General features: G+C 46.5%; 1 protein-coding gene across 4 annotated transcripts in view; it reads left to right on the plus strand.

The window, feature by feature from the left end:
• CLCC1 (chloride channel CLIC like 1) overlaps positions 1 to 25,966 on the plus strand; it is a 251,622-nt gene that overhangs the window by 136,521 nt on the left and 89,135 nt on the right. For all 4 annotated transcript variants that reach the window (XM_063940150.1, XM_063940151.1, XM_063940152.1 and 1 more), the window contains exon 9: positions 740 to 886. In XM_063940150.1, the coding sequence (XP_063796220.1) occupies positions 740 to 886 (147 nt within the window). The remainder of the gene's footprint in view (positions 1 to 739; positions 887 to 25,966) is intronic.

Raw genomic sequence — 25,966 nt, forward strand, 5'->3', positions numbered from 1 at the left:
ACTGATACTTATTGCAGAATATTGTACCAGATTATGCACTGTAGTGACTATCCCGTAGTCCTGGGAATGCAGTATAATGTAACATACATTTCGTATAATAAAGTACATAATGTTGATCCTGTCTATATATACCACATTAATGTACTCGCAAAGTTATAATAACTGGGGTGGCATAAATGTTGGTTACTTTTTTTTAATTACATTCTTAGTTTGCAATATTCTATATTTTGAATAATGTTTGCACGCCACAAATTGTGGCAGGCGGGTGAATATTGCTGTAGTTTCTATAGATTCAAACCAAGCGCCCATGTTCATCCATATTCCTGCTCTACCAGGTAAGTGACCCTCTAATAGAGTAACATGGCATAGAGTACACGAGTTATAACCTGACATTAGAGGAGGGGGTGGGGCTCACCAGGGCTTTCCCCTGTATCCCTGTGGGCCTGTCCGACCCTGATAATTCAACCCACTGGCCAGTTTATAGGGAAAAAAGGAGCGGATTCCGGACAACTGAAATCACCCCTTGTGTTTTCCTATGTCTACGATATGCATTGGTAAGGAACTGTACTTTTCTGGGCCCTACTGCCATCAATGATATCTATAGCCCTATGTGTTTGTTAGTGGAAAAAACATAATTGGAAAAAATTTGTTGTAACAATTCCAGTTATGTAGAGAGATAGTGTAAATACTCGTATTTTAGAAACTATTTTCAATTGTATATCATATCTTTCCTGTACAGGCTCTGGCTCTCACTTTTACAGACTTCATAACAGAACCCTTAAAACATGTGGGGAAAGCAATTGGAGAATTTTTGCATAATTTGTTGGCAGAGATTCCTTTATTCTACCAAATGCCAGTGCTCCTTATTATAGTACTTATTGTGTTGGTGAGTATACTTTTTTTCCCCCTACATTTTATCAGCTAAATGTAAAATATACTAAGTGGAAAATGGTGACATTTATAGCAGTGATTCTCAACGGCAACCCCCGCAGTCTTCCCAATAGGTTGTGATTTGAGGATTTCTGTCTGTGAAAGCAGTTGGGATAATTACTGCCCCAGCAAAATAGAGTACCACAGCTGTGCATGATTGAATTAGACTTTTTTTTAATTAATTTCGCAAAACGCAATGAAAAAACAAAGAGAACAGAAACCTAAAAACAGACAAAGACAGATGATAACGCGTATCAATAATCATACAATAGAGCATATTTTTATTAGTTTGCACGGGATGCATAAATATAAAAAACACTCGTGTGAAAGAACATCGGAAGAATTATGTTACATGAAAATAAGCACATACAAGTAAGACTCACCAAAATGACTGTGTGCCGTGTCCCTGATATTGAACTTGGACTCTGTGTTTCTGGCTAAGTATATGTATTTCTCTGACGTCCTAAGTGGATGCTGGGGACTCCGTCAGGACCATGGGGATTAGCGGCTCCGCAGGAGACAGGGCACAAAACTAAAGCTTTAGGATCAGGTGGTGTGTACTGGCTCCTCCCCCTATGACCCTCCTCCAAGCCTCAGTTAGGTTTTTGTGCCCGTCCGAGCAGGGTGCAATCTAGGTGGCTCTCTTAAGGAGCTGCTTAGAAAAAGTTTTTAGGTTTCTTATTTTCAGTGAGTCCTGCTGGCAACAGGCTCACTGCATCGAGGGACTTAGGGGAGAGAAGTTCAACTCACCTGCGTGCAGGATGGATTGGCTTCTTAGGCTACTGGACACCATTAGCTCCAGAGGGAGTCGGAACACAGGTCTCACCCTGGGGTTCGTCCCGGAGCCGCGCCGCCGACCCCCCTTGCAGATGCTGAAGATTGAAGGTCCAGAAACCGGCGGCAGAAGGCTTTTCAGTCTTCATGAAGGTAGCGCACAGCACTGCAGCTGTGCGCCATTGTTGTCACACACTTCACACCAACGGTCACGGAGGGTGCAGGGCGTTGCTGGGGGCGCCCTGGGCATCAATGTATAATACCTTATTCTGGCTAAAAATACATCACATATAGCCCCTGGAGGCTATATGGATGTATTTAACCCCTGCCAGGTCTCAGAAAAACGGGAGAAGAAGCCCGCCGAAAAGGGGGCGGGGCCTATTCTCCTCAGCACACAGCGCCATTTTCCCTCACAGAAAGGCTGGTGGGAAGGCTCCCAGGCTCTCCCCTGCACTGCACTACAGAAACAGGTTTAAAACAGAGAGGGGGGGCACTTATTTGGCGATATGTATATATATATTAAAATGCTATAAGGGAAAAACACTTATATAAAGGTTGTCCCTGTATAATATAGCGTTTTTGGTGTGTGCTGGCAAACTCTCCCTCTGTCTCCCCAAAGGGCTAGTGGGGTCCTGTCCTCTATCAGAGCATTCCCTGTGTGTGTGCTGTGTGTCGCTACTTGTGTGTCGACATGTATGAGGACGATGTTGGTGAGGAGGCGGAGCAATTGCCGGTAATGGTGATGTCACTCTCTAGGGAGTCGACACCGGAATGGATGGCTTATTTAAGGAATTACGTGATAATGTCAACACGCTGCAAGGTCGGTTGACGACATGAGACGGCCGGCAAACCAATTAGTACCTGTCCAGGCGTCTAAAACACCGTCAGGGGCGTTAAAACGTCCTTTTACCTCAGTCGGTCGACACAGACACGGACACTGACTCCAGTGTCGACGGTGAAGAAACAAACGTATTTTCCTTTAGGGCCACACGTTACTTGTTAAGGGCAATGAAGGAGATGTTACATATTTCTGATACTACAAGTACCACAAAAAAGGGTATTATGTGGAGTGTGAAAAAACTACATGTGGTTTTTCCTGAATCAGATAAATTAAATGAAGTGTGTGATGATGCGTGGGTTTCCCCCGATAGAAAATTATTGGCGGTATACCCTTTCCCGCCAGAAGTTATGGCGCGTTGGGAAACACACCTTAGGGTGGATAAGGCGCTCACACGCTTATAAAAACAAGTGGCGTTACCGTCTCCAGATACGGACGCACTCAAGGAGCCAACTGATAGGAGGTTGGAAAATATCCTAAAAAGTATATACACACATACTGGTGTTATACTGCGACCAGCGATCGCCTCAGCCTGGATGGGCAGCGCTGGGGTGGCTTGGTCGGATTCCCTGACTGGAAATATTGATACCCTTGACAGGGACAGTATTTTATTGACTATAGAGCATTTAAAATATGCATTTCTATATATGCGAAACTCTGGCATCAAGAGTAAGTGCGATGTCCATATCTGCCAGACGATGTTTATGGACACGACAGTGGTCAGGTGATGCAGATTCCAAACGGCACATGGAAGTATTGCCGTATAAAGGGGAGGAGTTATTTGGGGTCGGTCCATCGGACCTGGTGGCCACGGCAACAGCTAGAAAATCCACCTTTTTTACCCCAAGTCACATCTCAGCAGAAAAAGACATAGTCTTTTCAGCCTCAGTCCTTTCGTCCCCATAATATCTGCCCAGGGATAGAGGTAAGGGAAGAAGACTGCAGCAGGCAGCCCATTCCCAGGAACAGAAGCCTTCCACCGCTTCTGCCAAGTCCTCAGCATGACGCTGGGGCCGTACAAACAGGTGCGGTGGGGGGTCGTCTCAAGAGTTTCAGCACGCAGTGGGCTCACTCGCAAGTGGACCCCTGGATCCTACAAGTAGTATCCCAGGGGTACAGATTGGAAATTCGAGACGTCTCCCCCTCGCAGGTTCCTGAAGTTTGCTTTACCAACGTCTACCTCCGACAGGGAGGCAGTATTGGAAACAATTCACAAGCTGTATTCCCAGCAGGTGATAATCAAAGTACCCCTCCTACAACAAGTAAAGGGGTATTATTCCACACTATATTGTGGTACTGAAGCCAGACGGCTCGGTGAGACCTATTCTAAATGGAGTCACTCAGAGCAGTGATAGCGAACCAGGAAGAAGGGGACTATATGGTGTCCCTGGACATCAAGGATGCTTACCTCCATGTCCAAATTTGCCCTTCTCACAAAGGGTACCTCAGGTTCGTGGTACAAAACTGTCACTATCAGTTTCAGACGCTGCCGTTTGGATTGTCCACGGCACCCCGGGTCTTTACCAAGGTAATGGCCGAAATGATGATTCTTCTTCAAAGAAAAGGCGTCTTAATTATCCCTTACTTGGACGATCTCCTGATAAGGGCAAGGTCCAGAGAACAGTTGGAGGTCTGAGTAGCACTATCTCAAGTAGTTCTACGACAGCACGGGTGGATTCTAAATATTCCAAAATCGCAGCTGTCTCCGACGACACGTCTGCTGTCCCTAGGGATGATTCTGGACACAGTCCAGTAAAAAGGTGTTTCTCCCGGAGGAGAAAGCCAGGGAGTTATCCGAGCTAGTCAGGAACCTCCAAAAACCAGGAAAAGTGTCAGTGCATCATTGCACAAGGGTCCTGGGAAAAATGGTGGCTTCTTACGAAGCGATTCCATTCGGCAGATTTCACGCAAGAACTTTTCAGTGGGATCCGCTGGACAAATGGTCCGGATCGCATATTCAGATGCATCAGCGGATAACCCTGTCTCCAAGGACAAGGGTGTCTCTTCTGTGGTGGCTGCAGAGTGCTCATCTACTAAAGTGCCACAGTTATGCATTCAGGACTGGGTCCTGGTGACCACGGATTCCAGCTTGAAAGGCTGGGGAGCAGTCACACAGGGAAAAAATTTCCAGGGAGAGTGATCAAGTCTGGGGACTTCTCTCCGCATAAATATACTGGAGCTAAGAGCAATTTACAATGCTCTAAGCTTAGCAAGACCTCTGCTTCAAGGTCAGCCGGTATTGATCCAGTGGGACAACATCACGGCAGTCGCCCACGTAAACAGACAGGGCGGCACAAGAAGCAGGAGGACACTGGCAGAAACAGCAAGGATTCTTCGCTGGGCGGAAAATCATGTGATAGCACTGTCAGCAGTTTTCATTCCGGGAGTGGACAACTGGGAAGCAGACTTCCTCAGCACGACCTCCACCCGGGAGAGTGGGGACTTCATCGAGAAGTTTTTTCCACATGATTGTGCACCGTTGGGAAAGACCAAAGGTGGACATGATGGCGTCCCGCCTGAACAAAAAACTGGACAGGTATTGCGCCGGGTCAGGAGACCCTCAGGAAATAGCTGTGGACGTTCTGGTAACACCATGGGTGTACCAGTCGGTGTATGTGTTCCCTCCTCTGCTTCTCATACCAAAGGTACTGAGAATTATAAGACGTAGAGGAGTAAGAACTATACTCGTGGCTCCGGATGGGCCAAGAAGGACTTGGTACCCGGAACTTCATGAGATGCTCACAGAGGACTCAGGGCCTCTGCCGATAAGAAGTGACTTGCTTCAGCAAGTACCATGTCTGTTCCAAGACTTACCGCGGGTGCGTTTGACGGCATGGCGGTTGAACGCCGGATCCTAAGGAAAAAAAAAAGGCATTCCGGAAGAGGTCATTCCTACCCTGGTCAAAGCCAGGAAGGAGGTGACCGCACAACATTATCACCACATGTGGCGAAAATATGTTGCGTGGTGTGAGGCCAGGAAGGCCCCACGAAGAAATTTCAACTCGGTCGATTCCTGCATTTCCTGCAAACAGGAGTGTCTATGGGCCTCAAATTGGGGTCCATTAAGGTTCAAATTTCGGCCCTGTCGATTTTCTTCCAGAAAGAATTGGCTTCAGTTCCTGAAGTCCAGAAATTTGACAAGGGAGTACTGCATATACAACCCCCTTTTGTGCCTCCAGTGGCACTGTGGGATCTCAACGTAGTCCTGGGATTCCTCAAATCACGTTGGTTTAAACCGCTCAAATCTGTGGATTTGAAATATCTCACATGGAAAGTGACCATGATGTTGGCCCTGGCCTCGGCCAGGCGAGTGTCAGAATTGGCGGCTTTGTCTCACAAAAGCCCATATCTGATTGTCCTTTCGGACAGGGCAGAGCTGCGGACTCGTCCCCAGTTTCTCCCTAAGGTGGTGTCAGCGTTTCATCTGAACCAGCTTATTGTGGTACCTGCGGCTACTAGAGACTTGGAGGACTCCAAGTTGCTAGATGTTGTCAGGGCCCTGAAAATATAGATTTCCAGGACGGCTGGAGTCAGGAAAACTGACTTGCTGTTATCCTGTATGCACCCAAAAAACTGGGTGCTCTTGCTTCTAAGCAGACGATTGCTAGTTGAATGTGTAGTACAATTCAGCTTGCACATTCTGTGGCAGGACTGCCACAGCCAAAATATATAAATGCCCATTCCACAAGGAAGGGGGCTCATCTTGGGCGACTGCCAGAGGGGTCTCGGCTTTACAACTTTGCCGAGCTGCTACTTGGTCAGGGGCACACCCTGGCTGAGGAGGACCTGGAGTTCTCTCACTCGGTGCTGCAGAGTCATCCGCACTCTCCCGCCCGTTTGGGAGCTTTGGTATAATCCCCATGGTCCTGACGGAGTCCCCAGCATCCACTTAGGACGTCAGAGAAAATAAGATTTTACTTACCGATAAATCTATTTCTCGTAGTCCGTAGTGGATGCTGGGCGCCCATCCCAAGTGCGGATTGTCTGCAATACTTGTACATAGTTATTGTTACAAAAAAATCGGGTTGTTATTGTTGTGAGCCGTCTGTTCAGAGGCTCCTACGTTTGTCATACTGTTAACTGGGTTTAGATCACAAGTTATACGGTGTGATTGGTGTGGCTGGTATGAGTCTTACCCGGGATTCAATATCCTTCCTTATTGTGTACGCTCGTCCGGGCACAGTATCCTGACTGAGGCTTGGAGGAGGGTCATAGGGGGAGGAGCCAGTACACACCACCTGATCCTAAAGCTTTAGTTTTGTGCCCTGTCTCCTGCGGAGCCGCTAATCCCCATGGTCCTGACGGAGTCCCCAGCATCCACTACGGACTACGAGAAATAGATTTATCGGTAAGTAAAATCTTATTTTCTCATGTGCAACAGTAGTAGAAACGAAGGAGAGCCAAGCACGACATTCTGGCCCCGTGGAGTCATCCATCCAGGTGCGAGCTATCCAGACTTGGGCCATCATGCAAACATTAAGAACATAATGGCGAGTACCTATGAAGCAGCTGTTCATCTATTATCCCAAGTGTTCAAACAGTAGGAGTAAAGGCAGCTCGAGTGACTCCCGTAGAGGAGACTACACTGAGTATTTCTCCTGCAGGGTCCACAGGATAACATTGGAATATGAGGTAGCAACAGCGGATTGACACCAAACGATCAAAGCTTTCGGCCTCCCAGAATGCAACAGATACGTCCCTATATCCCCGTCTCCTAGTTCAGGCAAATCAGTTTTTCGTTTGGTGCGGCAGGAGCCGGACCAATGGGCTGCTGGTTTTTAGCAGCCATAAGCTTTTTTATTCTATTTTTATAGTCTTACTAGTTTGTTTTTTTTTAGCATCCCTTCTAAAAAGCGTCTTATACGTACCTTAGAAAGATTCGCTCCAACAACTCCCCGCCAGGTCGCGACAATGCTTACCCACGTGTACAGTGCTGTTTCGGCGGTCGTCTGTGTAGGATGTACTAGCAAGTCCAGCAGACGTTACCAGGCTGTGGCCTGGAGCACAAGGAGAAAGTAAGGCATCGGTTTCACTTAGTAGGGGAAACGCGAGACACATCCGCACTGTTTCGGGATGGAGACTACCGAACAGTTGCTGATGCGGCTGCCACCTCGGGTGCACCAGCGCTAGGCCTCATAAGCTCCAGGGGTAGTATGAGGCCTCGATCCCTAGGGTTGATGTCAGCAGTGGGGAGTAAGATGCTCTCTTGGTCGCCCCTCCTCTCGGTTCATGACCAGTTTCCAACGAGTTTCACGCCATGAACGGAGTTCCCGCTTCTGTCTGAGACGCTGTGTATCTAATAGGACCCAGTTGCAGCATAGGCAGCTGTGTGACTGGTGCGTCAGTGTTCACTTGGGCGTCTGTGTTCACTGTAGGTTCACGGGGCAAGTGTGTACACTAATAGCGTCTGGATCCACTCAGCGTTCATTAACATTATTGATCGATCCTGGAAGCGTGATGAAGTCTCCCTTTATCCCACTCTCCTGAGCCGGGCAATAAAGCACTACATCTCTATCTTCCTTTCAGTACGGATAGTTGGATAAGTGCTTAATGCATATGGGTCTGTAAACTATTGCTTCTGTTTTCTTTCGCTGTGCGACTGAAGGCAGTTAAAACTCCTATAGAAGGTAATGCAGTAATATGTTTCTCCGGGTATGGGTCGTTGGGTCGACACAACTTATGTCGACATGGTCATTAGGTTGACAGGTCAAACATCGACATGAGGTTTTTTACTTTTTTGGTGTTGTTTTTTTCCCCGTAAAGTGACGGGGAACCCCAATTAGTGCACCATGTCCCCTCGTATGGCATGCTTCAGACAAGGTTACCATTCCCAATTGTAGTCCACGTGGATCGTAAAGTATGAAAAAGTCCCCAAAATGTTTACAAAAATTAACAAACTCATGTCAACCTTTTGACCTGTCGACCTAATGACCCCGTCGACCTTATGCATGTCGACATACAGTGGTCGACCTAATTACCGTATCCTGTTTCTCCTACATACCTGAAATGTATTTGTAGTTGATTATGTGCTAATATTGCTTATTATACTAATGTATAACCTGTGACTGATTGCTAGTGTGATTGCTGACTGTACTATAATTCTGTCAGTTTTTCTGTGTATTCCGATCCTCAATGCTGGTGCAAAGCAGGGTAGGGTCAGATTGTGTGTCACTTTAACAAATTTTAAAGTGATTTATTTATCATGTCTAAGAGCAGCAAGGGTAAGGAAAATAAACTTTCCACAGCAGTACCAACACTCATTTCATGTTTGTCTTGCAAAGTTGGGTTAACCTCTCAGGATCTAGTTCAAAATGGATTATGTGCAAATTGTTTTAGCTTTCACCAAAGCCTTTTAAATAATCCAAGGCAGGCACAGGTTCACGTTGAACCCCCATGGGCTACATTTGCACAGAGATTATCCAGTATAGCCGAGCGGATAATGCAAACTCCGATACCAGTGATAGGTTACACGATTAACCCTTACATGCAACCTTCCACCTAGGGTTTATTACATTCAGCAGCCTCTCAACCGAAACAGACTGAAGGGCTGGTGGTAATTAAATCACATAGATATGAAACAATATCTTCACAGTCTACACATGTTTCAGATGGGGACTCGTCGGAGGATGAGGACTCCTCACACTCCGGTTCTGCATACGAAGACAAGGAGGAAGGACTCTGCTCGGTAGAAATACCTGAGCTGATTAGTGCAATGAAAGCCATTCTTTCCTTAGAGGATGCGGCAGAGCCTGTGTTAAATTCCAAGAAGCAGCCTTGGTTATGGGTACAGTTGCCTCTCAGGCATCAGCCTCAGCAGTAGCAGTTGGCAGAGTGGTTTGGCTACGTACATGAAGCGGACTCAGAATCCAAAAAGGTTCTGGAGTCTTTGCCTTTTACTGGAGATATTCTTTTTGGTAAAGAATTTAACAGTATTTTGGAGTCCAAAGCATACTCCAAGAAAGTGAAATTTCCTTCCACACACAAAGCCAAGCCTAGATTTCCAGCCTTTCGGAATCAAGGAAAAGCAAAAGGTAAGGGTGATGGCAAACAGTCCCAATCCAGCAAGTCTGGTATGACTAAAAAGCATTGGGCTACCAGAGGACCGGCTTCCAAATCAGAAGATAAGCCATCAGCCTGATGGTGCGTGCCTCCATCTGAGGGACCCCAGGGTAGGAGGCCGACTTCTTCAGTTTGCACAGATCTGGTAGCAGTCTACCACAGATGCCTGGGTGTAAGAAGCGGTATCTCATGGTTATGGATTTGCTTTCAAGAAACACCCTCCTCAAAGGTTTTTGTGTACCAGCCCATCTTCAGTGAAAATGAAGGCCAGGGCTTTGCAAGAGGCAGTTCAGAAGTTGCTTCAGTCAGGAGTGATAATTGCAGTTCCTCCTGCACAACGAGGACAAGGTTTTTATTACAACCTGTTTCTAGTCAATAAGCCAAATGGGTCGATCCGACCCATACTCCGTCTCAGAGCGCTAAAAAAGTACATTTGGGTTCCTCGGTTTCATATGGAGACTTTACGTTCCATTATTTTGGCCATGGAGCTAGAGGATTTTATGGTATCCATGGATATCCAGGATGCTTACCTACATGTACCTATAGCACTGTCCTATCAGCGCTATCTCAGGTTTGCTATCCTCCAGCATCATTTTCAGTTTCAAGCCCTACCATTTGGACTGGCCACAGCTCCCAGAGTATTCACCAAAATTATGGTGGTGATGATATCTTATCTCCGTCAACAGGGGATAAGGATTTTTCCATACCTTGACGATTTACTAATCCTGGCACAGTCTCAGGAATTGCTTCAGTGTCATCTGCAACAGACATTAGGTTGTTTACAGAGACACGTTTGGCTCATAAATTGGGCAAAGTCGTCCCTGGTTCCGTCACAACGGATGACTCATTTGGGGGCTGTGCTGGATTCAGGTCTTCAGAGAGTATTTCTTCCTCTGAACAAAATATCCAAAATTCAGTCAAGGATTCAGGAGCTGCTACACAGTCAAAGGGTATCCATTCACGCCGCAGTGCCTGTGATGGGGTTGATGGTGTCGACATTCGACATGGTGGAGTATGCACAGTTCCATTCGAGGCCTCTGCAATGTCTGATCCTTTCCAAATGGAATGTTTGTCAATAAACAATAAAAACGCAGACTATGGTCCTTGCTCTGGGAGTAAGGAGGTCATTAGCCTGGTGGCTACAGACATCCCATCTGGACAACGGGAGACCCTTTTGGATATCAGATTGGGAAATTCTGGCAACGGATGCCAGTCTTCAGGGCTGGGGAGCAGGGGCAGTGGACCAAGGAAGAAAGTTGCCTGCCAATAAATATATTGGAACTTCGGGCCATATATATGGCACGTATTCAGGCAAAGGACATCCTTCAGGGGAAACCAGTCCAAATATTTATCAAAAAAGAATAGGTGAAAAATGCATACATTTTAATATAATATCTGAGAAGAACCCAGCATGCTATCATTATGATCCAAGTAGAGTAGGTAGGAGTTATCCGGTGGCACCCCACCACGCATCGCTTCAAAGGGTCTTCATTAGGGAATGCTTTTCTCTTGTACCTAATCTGGGGAACACTGAAATACCATGGGATGTAGAGGGCATTATAGCAGGAACAAGAATTAAATTCAGGCGCTAAATGTCAAATAGAGAGAGAACATTTTCTGAGTGTTATAAAGTATATTGGTCCCTTTAGTAAATACCAAATGCAGCTCCCATTAAGTATCTAGTATACCTGATAGATAGAAACTAACAAAACAATCCCTTATACATAAAGGTAAAGAGAGCGCTAATAGGTATTTATTAACACATTATAAAAAATCCAATAAAATACATACATATAAAATTGCAAAGGTATCTTCCTTAGGAGAACATATTTACCGGATAACTGGTGTTAGTATGCACACAGTTCTAAATTTAACCACAAATAGCAACAAATGTTGCAAATATTTCATCAATCAAATAAGCGGTTATAGTATCCAATAGAGATAACTACTTTCTTTAATCTCCCTTTTATAGACGATTGAGTAGACAGTCATTATGCTCGACCTCCCATAGTAGACTAGAAATTGAAACAGGTCTCTTACGTGCTGTTGTAGAATATCAGTCAGCAGTACCATAGATAAGTGACTCCCATATAGGGGACTGTATGTGCCTTTAACTCTTCACGGTTGCGGCATTGGTTGCTAACTACTGCTGAGGAGATTTCCGGCTCCGGTCTTTGCTGTGTAATCGATGTCAGCAATAACGGCGTGGATGTATTTCCACAGCATTAGAGGACTGTGGACGCCGGACTTTGGCACTAGCGGTAGCAGCATTGGTGTAACTGTCCCGTCTCGGGAGGCTGAAAGTGCCGGTCTCTCCGGAAGCCAGCAGTGCTCAAGGCAGCTCACACTGCGATGGCTACAGGCACTGATTTCGCTTTGTACAAGGTAATCAAGTGCTAGACCTGAAGGGGAGGGAGAGAACACTGTCCAAGGTCCAATAATAAGGGACCAATGTTAGTTGTGCTCCATAACAGCAATCAGACTTTGGAAGGTTCAAATAGTGGCAATTAGTAGAGTCCTTGATGCGTTTCTCCACCTTAAGTGGTATCTGTTTCTACAGAAGGAAGGATGGTTCATGGTGTACTGGGTCCAGATATAAAAAGGAACCACAGCCAATCCACAGCAGGTAATTATAAATAAATAAATAAATATATATACACATATACACATGCAGTGACCGACATAATTAAATATTTATTAATAATCTTAGTTCATGAAATCTTTCTTTTCTAGTAGTTTTTTTTATTTATTTACCTTTTTCGTTTTTCATTATGGCATCAGTTCAGAATAATTAGTATAATTCACATTCACATAGTTCTGTCTATGAAAAGACCATAGCAGGCAATAGCATTACCGGTAAGGTTTCAGTCTGTGGTGCTAATCATACACTAAGGTTGTGTTTGAATCCTATGTCGGGTAAGTATCAACCAAATCAGAATTTTTATTCTCACATTGGATAAATATGACTGAGACGACCATAGCAGGCAATAGCACTGCCGGTAAGGTTTCTGTTTGTGGTGCTAAATATACACTACGTCATGTTTGAATCCCATGTCGGGTAATAATAAACCAAATTATAATTTTTATTCTCACATTGGATTTAAGGTATAAATGTATCAGAATTTTTATTCTTATCTTTGATTTTCAGGAAATTAGATGAAAGAGTACGCTTCACAAATTAGAGAGACAAAAAGAAAAAGATTTACACACATGTATGCATATGTGTACAGACATGAACACATGTATGTACATACAAACACACACATTTATATATATATATAACACAAACATACACCTTCCGCCTATGTAATATGACTGTGCATCTATCTGGATTTCACCTCCTGTAGGTTTTACTCCAAAGGGGATTTTCGTAGTAGAGTGCATTTATAGAATATTAACTAGACGAATTCTTGGGACAATAGTGTCAGCTCTGTGTGTGTGTGTGTGTGTATGTATATATGTATGTATGTGTGTATATATATATATATATATATATATATTTAGCAGCAGAAAAGAGGCGGCACTCGGAGACTTAAAAAGTGCAAAAAGTTGCATTACACAAATAGACACAAACTAGTTTATTTGTGTAATACAACTTTTTGCACTTTTTAAGTCTCCGAGTGCCGCCTCTTTTCTGCTGCTGTTTGAACTGTTCCTGGAGGGCACCGGAACTTTTACCCAGGGGGAGGAGGGAGTGCCGGTCCGTGTGGACTATATATATATATATATATATATATATATATATATATATATATATATATTGAACACTAACACTTATGGTTTAAAGTTTACTCACGGTGCACATATAACTGAGATAACCTTCCAATGAAATTGTAGACAAAAAGTGGAAACCGGTGGGCGCTAGAGATCTGATGTACAATTGTCCAGAGCAAAGTTCATAGACGATTTATGTGATAAGTATCCCAATGATTTGTTCTTATCGGACTTGATTTGGTCCCCAGCCTGGGATAAAGATGCAGTTTGAATTGAGCTCAGCCAAATGATCCTCCTGTAATGATACCCTCGCACCAAGGTTATAGACACTCAAAACAATTGGCCAAAGGCTTTAGATTAATAAAAAATTTGGTGTTTATTTAAACATCCAGCATAAAAATACAGTGTCCAAAGATTTTCACATAATCTCATTTTCTCATACGTCCTAGAGGATGCTGGGGACGCTTATAGAACCATGGGGTATAGACGGGATCCGCAGGAGACATGGGCACTTTAAGACTTTGAAAGGGGTGTGAACTGGCTCCTCCCTCTATGCCCCTCCTCCAGACTCCAGTTTAGAATCTGTGCCCAGGCAGACTGGATGCACAACTAAGGAGCTCTACTGAGTTTCTCGGAAAATACTTTGTTAGGTTTTTTTATGTTCAGGGAGCACTGCTGGCAACAGTCTCCCTGCATCGTGGGACTTAGGGGAGAGAAGTCAGACCTACTTCTAGGAAGTTTAAAGGCTCTGCTTCTTGGCTACAGGACACCATTAGCTCCTGAGGGTTTGGAACACTAGGTACGCCTAGGGGTTCACTCCCAGAGCCCGCCGTCACCCCCCTTGCAGAGCCAGAAGTCAGAAGACAGGTGAGTAGAAGAAGATAGAAGACTTCAGTGGCGGCTTCTGAGGTACCGCACAGCGATCACCCTGCGCGCCATGCTCCCATACACAGCGGCACTACAGGGTGCAGGGCGCGGGGGGGGAAGGGGCGCCCTGGGTAGCATTAAAAACCTCTTTTCAGGCTGGCAGAGTGAAATTGAAGTGCCTTGGCACTAAATTCTTACCCCCGCCAGCATTATTAGTTTAAAAAAGAGCGGGCTGAAGCGCGCCATGAAGGGGGCGGGGCTTAGCCCTCACAGCTCTCATCAGCGCCATTTTCTCTCCAGAGCTGTAGAGACGCTGGTCCTTCCTCACCACTGCTATATACAAGTAACAGGGTGCAAAACAAGGGGGGGGGGGGGGGGGACAGCAAATTTGGTGCTAAATTAAGTGATTATAAAGCGCTGCAGGGTCTGAGGCATATATATTAAGGTTTCAGAACCGGGACAGGCGCTGGATTGTGAGCTGGCAAACTCCCTCTGTGTTTCTCTGACAGGCTTTACTGTGGGTCTGTCCCCCTTTTGGCCCAGTGTGTCTGTGGGTGTCGGTACAGGTGTGTCGGCATGTCTGAGGCGGAGTGCTCTTCCCAAGAGGAGACTGTGTTGGGGGCAGAAACGGCTGTGGGAGTGACCCTGTCGGCACCGCTGACTCCTGACTGGGTAAATGTGTTGAATGCTAATGTGGCTCTTATTAATAAGAGATTAGATAAATCTGAGTCTCAGAACCAGGTATGAAAAAAATCTGTGGAGGATGTGTTATCACAGGTCCAAACCCCCTCGGGGTCACATAAACGTTCGTTTGCTCAGTTAGCAGACACAGATACGGACACTGACTCCAGTGTCGACTATAGTGATACCAGATTAGACCCAAAATTGGCAAAGAGCATTCAGTACATGATTGTGGCAATAAAAGACATGTTGCGTATCTTCGAGGACCCTGCTGTTCCTGAAACTAGGGTCTGTATGTATAAGGGAAAGAAACCTGAGGTAACGTTTATTCGCTCTCATGAACTGAATACCCTTTTTGAAAAAATGTGGGAAAATCCTGACAGAAAGTTTCTGATTCCCAAAAGTATTCAAATGGCGTATCCATTCCCCTCTGGGGATAGAAAGAAGTGGGAGTCACCTCCCATTGTGGACAAGGCGCTGTCACGGTTGTCTAAAAAGGTGGCTTTACCGTCTCCTGACACGGCAGCCCTTAAGGATCCTGCGGATCGTAGACAGGAAAATACGCTAAAATCCATTTATGTCGCCACAGCTATACTACTCAGACCAGCTATTGCATCTGCGTGGGTGAGTAGTGCTATCGAAAAGTGGGCAGATAACTTGTCATCTGATATAGATACCCTGGGTAGGGATACCATCCTTTTAACGCTAGGTTATATCAGGGACGCTGCAGCCAACCTAAAGGAAGCGGCGAGAGAGATTGGCCTCTTGGGATCAAGGGCCAATGCCATGGCAGTCTCAGCTTGGAGAGTATTGTGGATTCATCAATGGAATGCTGATGCTGAATAAAAAAACTATGGAGTCTCTGCCATATAAAGGTGGTGTATTGTTTGGTGAAGGTCTCGCTGAGTTGGTAACTACAGCTACCGCGGGTAAGTCGTCATTTTTGCCTTATGTTCCTCCACAACAAAAGAAAGCTCACCACTTGCAGACGCAGTCCTTTCGGCCAAATAAATACAAAAAAAGGCAGAGGTTATTCCTTCCTTGCTAATAGAGGAAGAGGAAAAGGTAAAAGATCTCCAGCCGTGGCAGGTTCTCAGGAGCAGAAGTCCTCCCCAGCTTCTGCCAAATCCACCGCATGACGCTGGGGCTTCTATGCGGGAGTCCGCACCGGTGGGGGCACGTCTCAAGCTCTTCAGTCATTTCTAGGCTCGTTCGGCCCTAGACCCGTGGATTTTAGAAATAGTGTCCCAGGGGTACAAACTGGAGTTTCAAGACGTACCCCCTCAACGTTTTTTCAAATCAGCCTTACCAGCTTCTCTTCCGAACAGGGAGGTAGTATGCGATGCAATACAAAAGTTGTGTCGGAATCAAGTCATTGTCAGGGTTTCCCCAATACAACAGGGAGAAGGCTTTTATTCAAGCCTGTTTGTGGTCCCGAAGCTGGACGGCTCGGTCAGACCAATTCTGAACCTAAAATCCTGCAATCTTTACCTAAGAAAATTCAAGATGGAATCTCTCCGAGCAGTGATCTCCAGTCTCGAGGAAGGGGATTTCATGGTGTCGGTCGACATAAAGGATGCCTACTTACACATCCCCATATATCCTCCGCATCAGGCTTACCTGCGGTTTGCTACTCAGGATTGTAATTACCAATTTCAGACGCTGCCACTTGGTCTGTCCACGGCTCCGAGGATTTTCACCAAGGTAATGGCGGAAATGATGGTTCTCCTTCGCAGGCAAGGAGTCGCAATTATCCCTTACCTGGACGATCTCCTGATAAAGGCGAGATCCAAAGACAAGCTGGAGCAGGACATTGCGCTCTCCCTGACAGTTCTGCAACAACATGGTTGGCTCCTAAACCTGCCGATGTCACAGTTGAATCCGACGAAGCGGCTGTTGTTTTTGGGAATGATTCTGGACACGGAATTACAGAGAGTTTTTCTTCCAGAGGAGAAGGCTCTGGAAATTCAGAGTTTGGTCAAACAAATTCGGAAACCAGCGAGAGTATCAATTCATCAATGCACTCGGTTGCTGGGGAAGATGGTGGCGGCCTACGAGGCCATTCAATTTGGCAGATTCCATGCCAGGGTGTTTCAGTGGTCCGGATCCCATCTGCACATATACCGGAAAATAATCCTATCCTCCAAAACCAGAATCTCACTCCTGTGGTGGCTGCACAGCTCTCACCTCCTAGAGGGATGCAGGTTCGCGATCCAGGACTGGATCCTAGTAACCACGAATGCAAGTCTCCGAGGCTGGGCAGCAGTCACACAGGGGGAAACCTTCTAGGGAAAATGGTCAAGCCAGGAAGTTTGTCTACACGTAAACGTTCTGGAGTTAAGGGCCATTTACAACGGCCTTCTTCAAACGGAACGTCTTCTTCGCAACCGGCCCGTCCTAATGCAATCGGACAATATAACAGCAGTAGCGCACATAAACCACCAGGGTGGAACAAAGAGCAGGGCGGCAATGGCAGAGGCCACAAAAGTTCTCCGCTGGGCGGAAAGACATACAAGCGCTCTGTCAGCAATCTTCATTCCAGGAGTGGACAACTAGGAAGCAGACTTCCTCAGCAGACACGATCTCCATCCAGGAGAGTGGGGTCTTCATCAAGAGGTTTTCAAAGAAGTGACAAGTCTTTGGGGAATTCCTCAAATAGACATGATGGCGTCTCGCCGTCAACAAGAAACTTCAGAGATATTGTTCCAGGTCGAGGGACCCTCAAGCAATAGCGGCGGACGCGCTGGTAACTAACACCATGGGTGTTTCAGTCGGTGTACGTGTTTCCTCCGCTGCCGCTCATTCCAAAGGTGCTAAAGATCATAAGAAGAACAAAGGTTCAGGTGATCCTCATTGCTCCGGACTGGCCAAGGAGGGCTTGGTATCCAGATCTTCAGGAATTACTCATAAGAGATCCCTGGCCTCTTCCTCTATTAGAGGATCTGTTACAGCAGGGGCTGTGTGTGTACCACGACTTACTGCGGCTACGTTTGACGGCTTGGCGATTGAACGCCGGATCCTAGCCCGAAAGGGTATTCCCAGTGAAGTTATTCACACACTTCTTCAGGCCAGAAAAGGAGTAACGGCTAAACATTATCACCGTATTTGGAGACAATATGTGTCTTGGTGTGAACCCAAGAAGGCTCCCATGGAAGAATTTCAGCTAGGGCGTTTTCTCCATTTCCTGCAAGCAGGTGTGGATGCGGGCCTAAAGTTAGGCTCGATTAAAGTACAAATTTCGGCCTTACCGGTTTTCTTTCAGAAACAATTGGCCTCCTTTCCAGAAGTTCAGACTTTCGTGAAAGGAGTTTTGCACATCCAACCTCCATTTGTGCCCCCAGTGGCACCATGGGATCTTAACGTGGTGTTGCATTTTCTTCAATCACATTGGTTTGAACCTTTACAGAAGGTTGAGTTGAAATTTCTCACTTGGAAAGTGGTCATGCTATTGGCCTTAGCATCCGCAAGGTGGGTGTCTGAGTTAGCGGCTTTGTCTCACAAGAGTCCTTATTTGATCTTCCATGAGGATAGAATGGAGTTGAGGACTCGTCAACAATTTCTGCCGAAGGTGGTTTCATCGTTCCACATGAACCAGCCTATTGTGGTACCAGTGGCTACTGACGCCTTCAAGGAGTCAAAATCTCTAGATGTTGTCAGGGCCTTGAAGATTTATGTTGCCATAATGGCTCCACTTAGGAAAACAGAAGCTCTGTTTATCCTGTATGCTGCCAACAAGATTGGAACGCCTGCTTCAAAGCAGACTATTGCGCGCTGGATCTGCAATACGATTCAGCATGCTCATTCTACGGCTGGATTGCCGTTACCGAAATCAGTGAAGGCCCACTCTACCAGGAAAGTGGGCTCATCCTGGGCGGCTGCCCGCGGAGTCTCGGCATTACAACTCTGCTGAGCAGCTACTTGGTCGGGTTCAAACACTTTTGCGAAATTATACAAGTTTGATACCTTGGCTGATGAGGACCTCATGTTTGGTCAATCGGTGCTGCAGAGTCATCCGCACTGTCCCGCCCATTCTAGAGCTTTGGGATAAACCCCATGGTTCTTGAAGCGTCCCCAGCATCCTCTAGGACGTAAGAGAAAATTGGATTTTAATACCTACCGGTAAATGTTTTTCTCTTAGTCCGTAGAGGTTGCTGGGCACCCGTCCCTTATCTGCAGTTATTAGTTATGTTTACACACGGGTTGTGTTACGTTATGGTCAGCCTGTTGCTGACGTTGTTCATGCCGTTGACTGGAGTTTTTCTGTTTAAATGCCATGTTGTACGGCGTGTTTGAGGTGTGAGCTGGTATATGTCCCACCTTAGTTAACAATAAATCCTTTCCTCGAAATGTCCGTCTCCCTGGGCACAGTTCCTATAACTGGAGTCTGGAGGAGGGGCATAGAGGGAGGAGCCAGTTCACACCCCTTTCAAAGTCTTAAAGTGCCCATGTTTCCTGCGGATCCCGTCTATACCCCATGGTTCTTGAAGCATCCCCAGCATCCTCTACGGACTAAGAGACAAGGATTTACCAGTAGGTATTAAAATCCTATTATCACTCAGGTGTTTTTAAGGAACCAAGTTTACATCAGGGCAGATGAAATAACCAGTGCCACCCCCCACCCTAGGATGTGAGCTCAGTGGTGGGGACTCCCAAATGCAATCAGGGTATCCTAATCACCTTAAAACCCTACACGTTTCGTGCTTCAACCAGACTTCCTCAGGGGTAAAATCTTTAAAAAATACAAATAAACGGGTGTCATATAATTATCCTTAAATCATTCTTGTATAATGGAGGAAATATATATTACTCACATACGTACCCAAATAAATATTGGAGTAGGTACATATAGTTCCTTCCAGAGTAAGTTCAAATATGGCAGAGTAAATATTTGCCTATACAGGGTGAAAAAACATGTGTGGCCTTTATTAAATTGTGAAATAATTCCATATCCTCTTAGAGGATGAATATTTTTGGTACATACCAGATTGTGGCGAAAGAGTTGATGACCTTTACTGGCTAGAAGAATACTGTGAATCTCGTGATCTAAATATCAGAATTAACCATGATGACATAATTTTCAAAGTCAGAATAACAGCACAGTGACAAATTTACTTGTTCTTGTACAAACCCCGATGTTATGATTTTAGTAAACCGGGATGATAGTTCTTATTTTAAAATTTGTAGCCACTGATCTAGCACTTCACAAGGGATCAGGAGGCACCTAAACACAAACATTGCTCTATCAATCGGTATTCTCATCCAGTATACACAATTAATACTTGTATGTAACACAAACATATAATTACAGCCATAGAATTTCCTACAGTGAGGACTAAGTTCAAGATTTCCTAAAAAATAAGTAAATACTTACATAGAATTGTTAGTGTCTACAGTGATTCTATCCCTCCAGTGTCAGCAGTGTAATGATAGCTATCCACCCTAACCATATATTTATAGTGAACTGGCCGTGACCTCACTTCCTGTGCACAATTATGGGTGATTATCTTGTGAATTTCCATTATTTCTAATAAACATTTCAAATGCCAGCGTTAACATATTACTGCGGATGCAAGGCGCATCTTATTACCATATACGATAAAAGTGCACTGAACGTCGCAGCCCTATGTCCCTTAAGAGAAAGCAAGCAGTCGTACACATTGTATGCTGAGGTCCAACGCTCAGAGATATGTATTTGATATTAAAAGGGTATGCATACAAAATAATAAGATTTTACTCACCGGTAAATCTATTTCTCGTAGTCCGTAGTGGATGCTGGGGACTCCGTAAGGACCATGGGGAATAGACGGCTCCGCAGGAGACTGGGCACATCTAAAGAAAGCTTTAGGACTATCTGGTGTGCACTGGCTCCTCCCCCTATGACCCTCCTCCAAGCCTCAGTTAGGACACTGTGCCCGGAAGAGCTGACACAATAAGGAAGGATTTTGAATCCCGGGTAAGACTCATACCAGCCACACCAATCACACCATATAACTCGTGATAGGAACCCCGGTTAACAGTATGATAACAATGGAACCTCTGAATAGATGGTTCGCAATAACAACCCGACTTGTGTAACAATAACTATTTACAAGTATTGCAGACAATCCGCACTAGGGATGGGCGCCCAGCATCCACTACGGACTACGAGAAATAGATTTACCGGTGAGTAAAATCTTATTTTCTCTGACGTCCTAGTGGATGCTGGGGACTCCGTAAGGACCATGGGGATTATACCAAAGCTCCCAAACGGGCGGGAGAGTGCGGATGACTCTGCAGCACCGAATGAGAGAACTCAAGGTCCTTCTCAGCCAGGGTATCAAATTTGTAGAATTTTGCAACGTGTTTGCCCCTGACCAAGTAGCAGCTCGGCCAAGTTGTAAAGCCGAGACCCCTCGGGCAGCCGCCCAAGATGAGCCCCCTTCCATGTGGAATGGGCTTTTACAGATTTAGGCTGCGGTAGTCCCACCGCAGAATGCGCAAGCTGAATAGTGCTACAAATCCAGCGCGCTATAGTCTGCTTAGAAGCAGGAGCACCCAGCATGTTGGGTGCATCTAGGATAACAGCGAGTCAGTTTTCCAGACTCCAGCCGTCCTGGAAATATAATTTTTCAGGGCCCTGACTACGTCCAGTAACTTGGAATCCTCCAGGTCCCTAGTAGCCGCAGGCACCACAATAGGTTGGTACAAGTGAAAACCTGATACCACCTTCGGGAGAAAGTGAGGACGAGTCCTCAACTCTGCCCTATCCATATGGAAAGTCAGGTAAGGGCTTTTTTTTATGACAAAGCCGCCAATTCTGACACATGCCTGGCCGAAGCCAGAGCCAACACATGACCACTTTTCATGTGAGATATTTCAAATCCACGGTTTTAAGTGGCTCAACCAATGTGATTCCAGGAACTTCAAAACCACATTGAGATCCCAAGGTGCCACTGGGGCACAAAAAAAGTGGCTGAATATGCAGCACTCCCTTACAACGTCTGCACTTCAGGCTGACATCCTTCCTGGCTTTGATCAGGATAAGAATGACTTCCTCCGGAATGCCTTTTTCACTCAGGATCCGGTGTTCAACCGCCATGCCGTCAATGCAGCCGCGGTAAGTCTTTGAGCAGACAGGGCCCCTGCTGCAGCAGATCCTGTCTGAGTGGCAGAGGCCATGGGTCCTCTGAGATCAACTCCTGAAGTTCCAGGTACCAAGCCCTTCTTGGCCAATCCGGAACCATGAGTATAGTTCTTACTCCTTTTCCTTATTATCCTCAGTACCTTGGGTATGAGAGGGAGAGGAGGGAACACATAAACCGACTGGTACACCCGCGGTGTCACTAGAGCGTCCACAGCGATCGCCTGAGGTTCCCTTGACCTGGCGCAATATCTTTTTTTTTTTTTTATTGAGGCGGGACGCCATCATGTCCGCCTGTGGTCTTTCCCAACGGTTTACCAGCATTTGGAAGACTTCTGGATGAAGTCCCTATTCTCCCGGGTGGAGTCTGCTGCGGAAGTCTGCTTCCCAGTTGTCCACTCCCGGAATGAACACTGCTGCCAGTGCTACCACATGATTTTTCGCCCAACGGGGAATCCTTGTGGCTTCTGCCATCGCCCTCCTGCTTCTTGTGCCGCCCTGCCTGTTTACATGGGCGAGCGCCGTGATGTTGTCTGATTGGATCAGTACGGCTGGTGAAGCAGGGGCCTTGTTTTGCTTAGGGCCTTGTAAATGGCTCTTATCTCCAGAAAATTTATGTTAAGTGAAAACTCCTGTTTTGGACCATAGTCCTTGGGATTTTATTCCCTGTGTGACTGCACCCCAGCCCCGAAGGCTGGCATCCGTGCTCCCCAGGACCCAGTCCTGTATTCCGAATCTGCGGCCCTCTAGTAGATGAACCCTCTGCAGCCACCACCGCAGCGACACCCTGGTTCTTGCCGACCGGGTTATCCGCTGCTGTATCTGGAGATGGGACCCGGACCATTTGTCCAACAGGTCCCACTGGAAAATCCTTGCGTGGAACTTTCCGAATGGAATTTGCTTCGTACGAAGCTACCATTTTTCCCAGGACTCGTGTGCATTGATGTACCGACACCTGTCCCGGTCTTAGGAGGTTTCTGACTAGAGATGACAACTCCTCGGCTTTTTCCATTGGAAGAAACACTTTTTTCTGGTCTGTTTCCAGAATCATTCCCAGGAACAGAAGACGTGTCGTCGGGACCAGCTGTGACTTTGGAATTGAGAATCCAGTCCTGCTGTTGCAGCACTTCCCGAGAAAGTGCTACCCCCTTACCAACTGTTCCTTGGACCTCGCCTTTATCAGGAGATCGTCCAAGTACGGGATATTTAAAACTCCCTTCTTGCGAAGGAGTATCATCATTTCGGTCATTACCCATGGTAAAGACCCTCGGTGCCGTGGATAATCCAAACGGCAGCGTCTGGAACTGATAGTGACAGTCCGGTACCACAATCTTGAGGTACTCCTGGTGAGGAGGGTAAATGGGGACATGCAGGTAAGTATCCTTGATGTCCAGAGAGACCCTGTAATCCCCCTCGTCCAGGATCGCAATAATCGCCCTGAGCGATTCCATCTTGAACTTGAATCTTTTGTTATATGTGTTCAAGGATTTTAAATTTAAGATGGGTCTCACCGAACCGTCCGGTTTCGGTACCACAAACATTGTGGAAAAGTAACCCTTTTCCTGTTGAAGGAGGGGTACCTTGATAATCACTTGCTGTGAATACAGTTTTTTGGATAGCCACCAACACTGCCTCCCTGGCAGAGGGAGTTGCCGGTAAGGCAGATTTTAGGAAACGGCGGGGGGGGAGACGTCTCGAATTCCAGCCTGTACCTCTGAGATACTATTTGAAGAACCCAGGGATCCACCTGTGAGAGAGCCCACTGTGCGCTGAAATTTCTGAGACGGACCCCCACCGTACCCGGGTCCGCCTGAGCAGCCCCAGCGTCATGCTGTGGACTTACCGGACGCAGGGGAGGACTTCTGCTCCCGGGAACTAGCTGTGTGCTGCAGCTTTTTCCCTCTACCTTTTTCTCTTGGCAGAAAAGATGAGCCTCTAGCCCTCTACTTTTCTGGGGCCGAAGGGACTGTACCTGATAATACAGTGCTTACTTTTGCTGTGGGGTAGCTTGTGGCAAAAGTTTTGATTTCCCAACCGTAGCTGTGGAAACGAGGTCTGAAAGACCATCCCCAAACAGTTCCACCCCCTTCTAGGGCAAACTTCCATGTGCCGTTTTGAATCGGCATCGCTCGACCATTGCCGAGTCCATAACCCCCGTCTGGCGGCAATGGTTTTACATAGCGCTTATTAGTGATGCCAGTCAGCAAATATCCCTCTGTGCATCACGCATGTATAAGACAGCGTCTTTTATATGCTCTATTTTCAGCAAAATATTGTCCCTATCTATAGTATAAATATTATCCGACAGGGAATCTGACCACGCAGCTGCAGCACTGCACATCCATGCCGAGGCAATAGCAGGTCTCAATATAATGCCCGTGTGTGTGTATATAGCTTTAAGGGTAGTTTTCTGCTTTCTATCAGCAGGTCCTTCAGGGCGGCCGTATCCGTGACGGTAGTGCCCCCTTATTTAATAAGCGTGTAACGGCTTTATCTACCCTAGGGGTTATTTCCCAACGTGACCTATCCTCTGGCGGAAAAGGGTACGCTGCTTAGAAATTATCAATTTCTTATCGGGGGGAAGTCCACGCTTCCTCACACACCTCATATCAATTCCTCAGATGCAGGAAAACTACTGGTAGTTTTCTGTCACCAACATTGTTTTCTGTCACCCTTTTTTGTGGTATCTGGGGTATTATCAGAAATGTGTAATACATTTTTAATTGCCTCAATCATGTAACGGGTGGCCCTATTGGAAGGTACACTAGTGTCATCGTCGTCGACACTGGAGTCGGTATCCGTGTCAACATCTGTGTCTGCCATCTGAGGTAGCGGGCGTTTTAGAGCCCCTGATGACATGTGAGACGCTTGGACAGGCACAAGCTGAGCAGCCGGCTGTCCTATGTCGTCAAACCTTTTATGTAAGGAGTTGACACTGTCACGTAATTCCTTCCATAAGTCCATCCACACCGGTGTCGACCCCGCAGGGGGTGACATCCCATTCACAGGCATTTGCTCCGCCTCCACATCATTATCCTCATCATACATGTCGACACAGCAGTACCGACACACAGCACACACACAGGGAATGCTCTGACAGAGGACAGGACCCCACAAAGCCCTTTGGGGAGACAGAGGGAGAGTATGCCAGCACACACCAGAGCGCTATATATCACAGGGATATCACCTATAGAGAGTGTTTTCCCTTATAGCTGCATAATATATATATATATATATACTGCGCCTAATTTGTGCCCCCCCTCTCTTTTTAACCCTTTTCTGTAGTGCAGGACTGCAGGGGAGAGCCAGGGAGCGATCCCTCCAGCAGAGCTGTGAGGGAAAATGGTGCCAGTGTGCTGAGGGAGATGGCTCCGCCCCTTTTTCGGCGGGCTTTCTCCCGCTATTGTAAAAGTTCTGGCAGGGGTTAATAAACACCTATATAGCCCCTGGGGCTATATATGGTGTCAGTTCGCCAGCCAAGGTGTTAATATTGCTGCTCAGGGTGCCCCCCCCAGCGCCCTGCACCCATCAGTGACCGCAGTGTGTGGTGTGCATGAGGAGCAATGGCGCACAGCTGCAGTGCTGTGCGCTACCTTGGAGAAGACAGAAGTCTTCAGCCGCCGATTTTCCGGACCACCTTCTTGCTTCTGGCTCTGTAAGGGGGATGGCGGCGCGGCTCCGGGAACGGACGACGAGGTCGGGTCCTGTGTTCGATCCCTCTGGAGCTAATGGTGTCCAGTAGCCTAAGAAGCCCAAGCTACCACCACTTAGGTAGGTTCGCTTCTTCTCCCCTTAGTCCCTCGGTGCAGTGAGCCTGTTGCCAGCAGGTCTCACTGAAAATAAAAAACCTAACATATACTTTCTTCCTAGGAGCTCAGGAGAGCCCCTAGTGTGCATCCAGCTCAGCCGGGCACAGAAATCTAACTGAGGCTTGGAGGAGGGTCATAGGGGGAGGAGCCAGTGCACACCAGATAGTCCTAAAG

This window comes from Pseudophryne corroboree, chromosome 9 (assembly GCF_028390025.1).
Source record: "Pseudophryne corroboree isolate aPseCor3 chromosome 9, aPseCor3.hap2, whole genome shotgun sequence".
NCBI lineage: Eukaryota > Metazoa > Chordata > Amphibia > Anura > Myobatrachidae > Pseudophryne > Pseudophryne corroboree.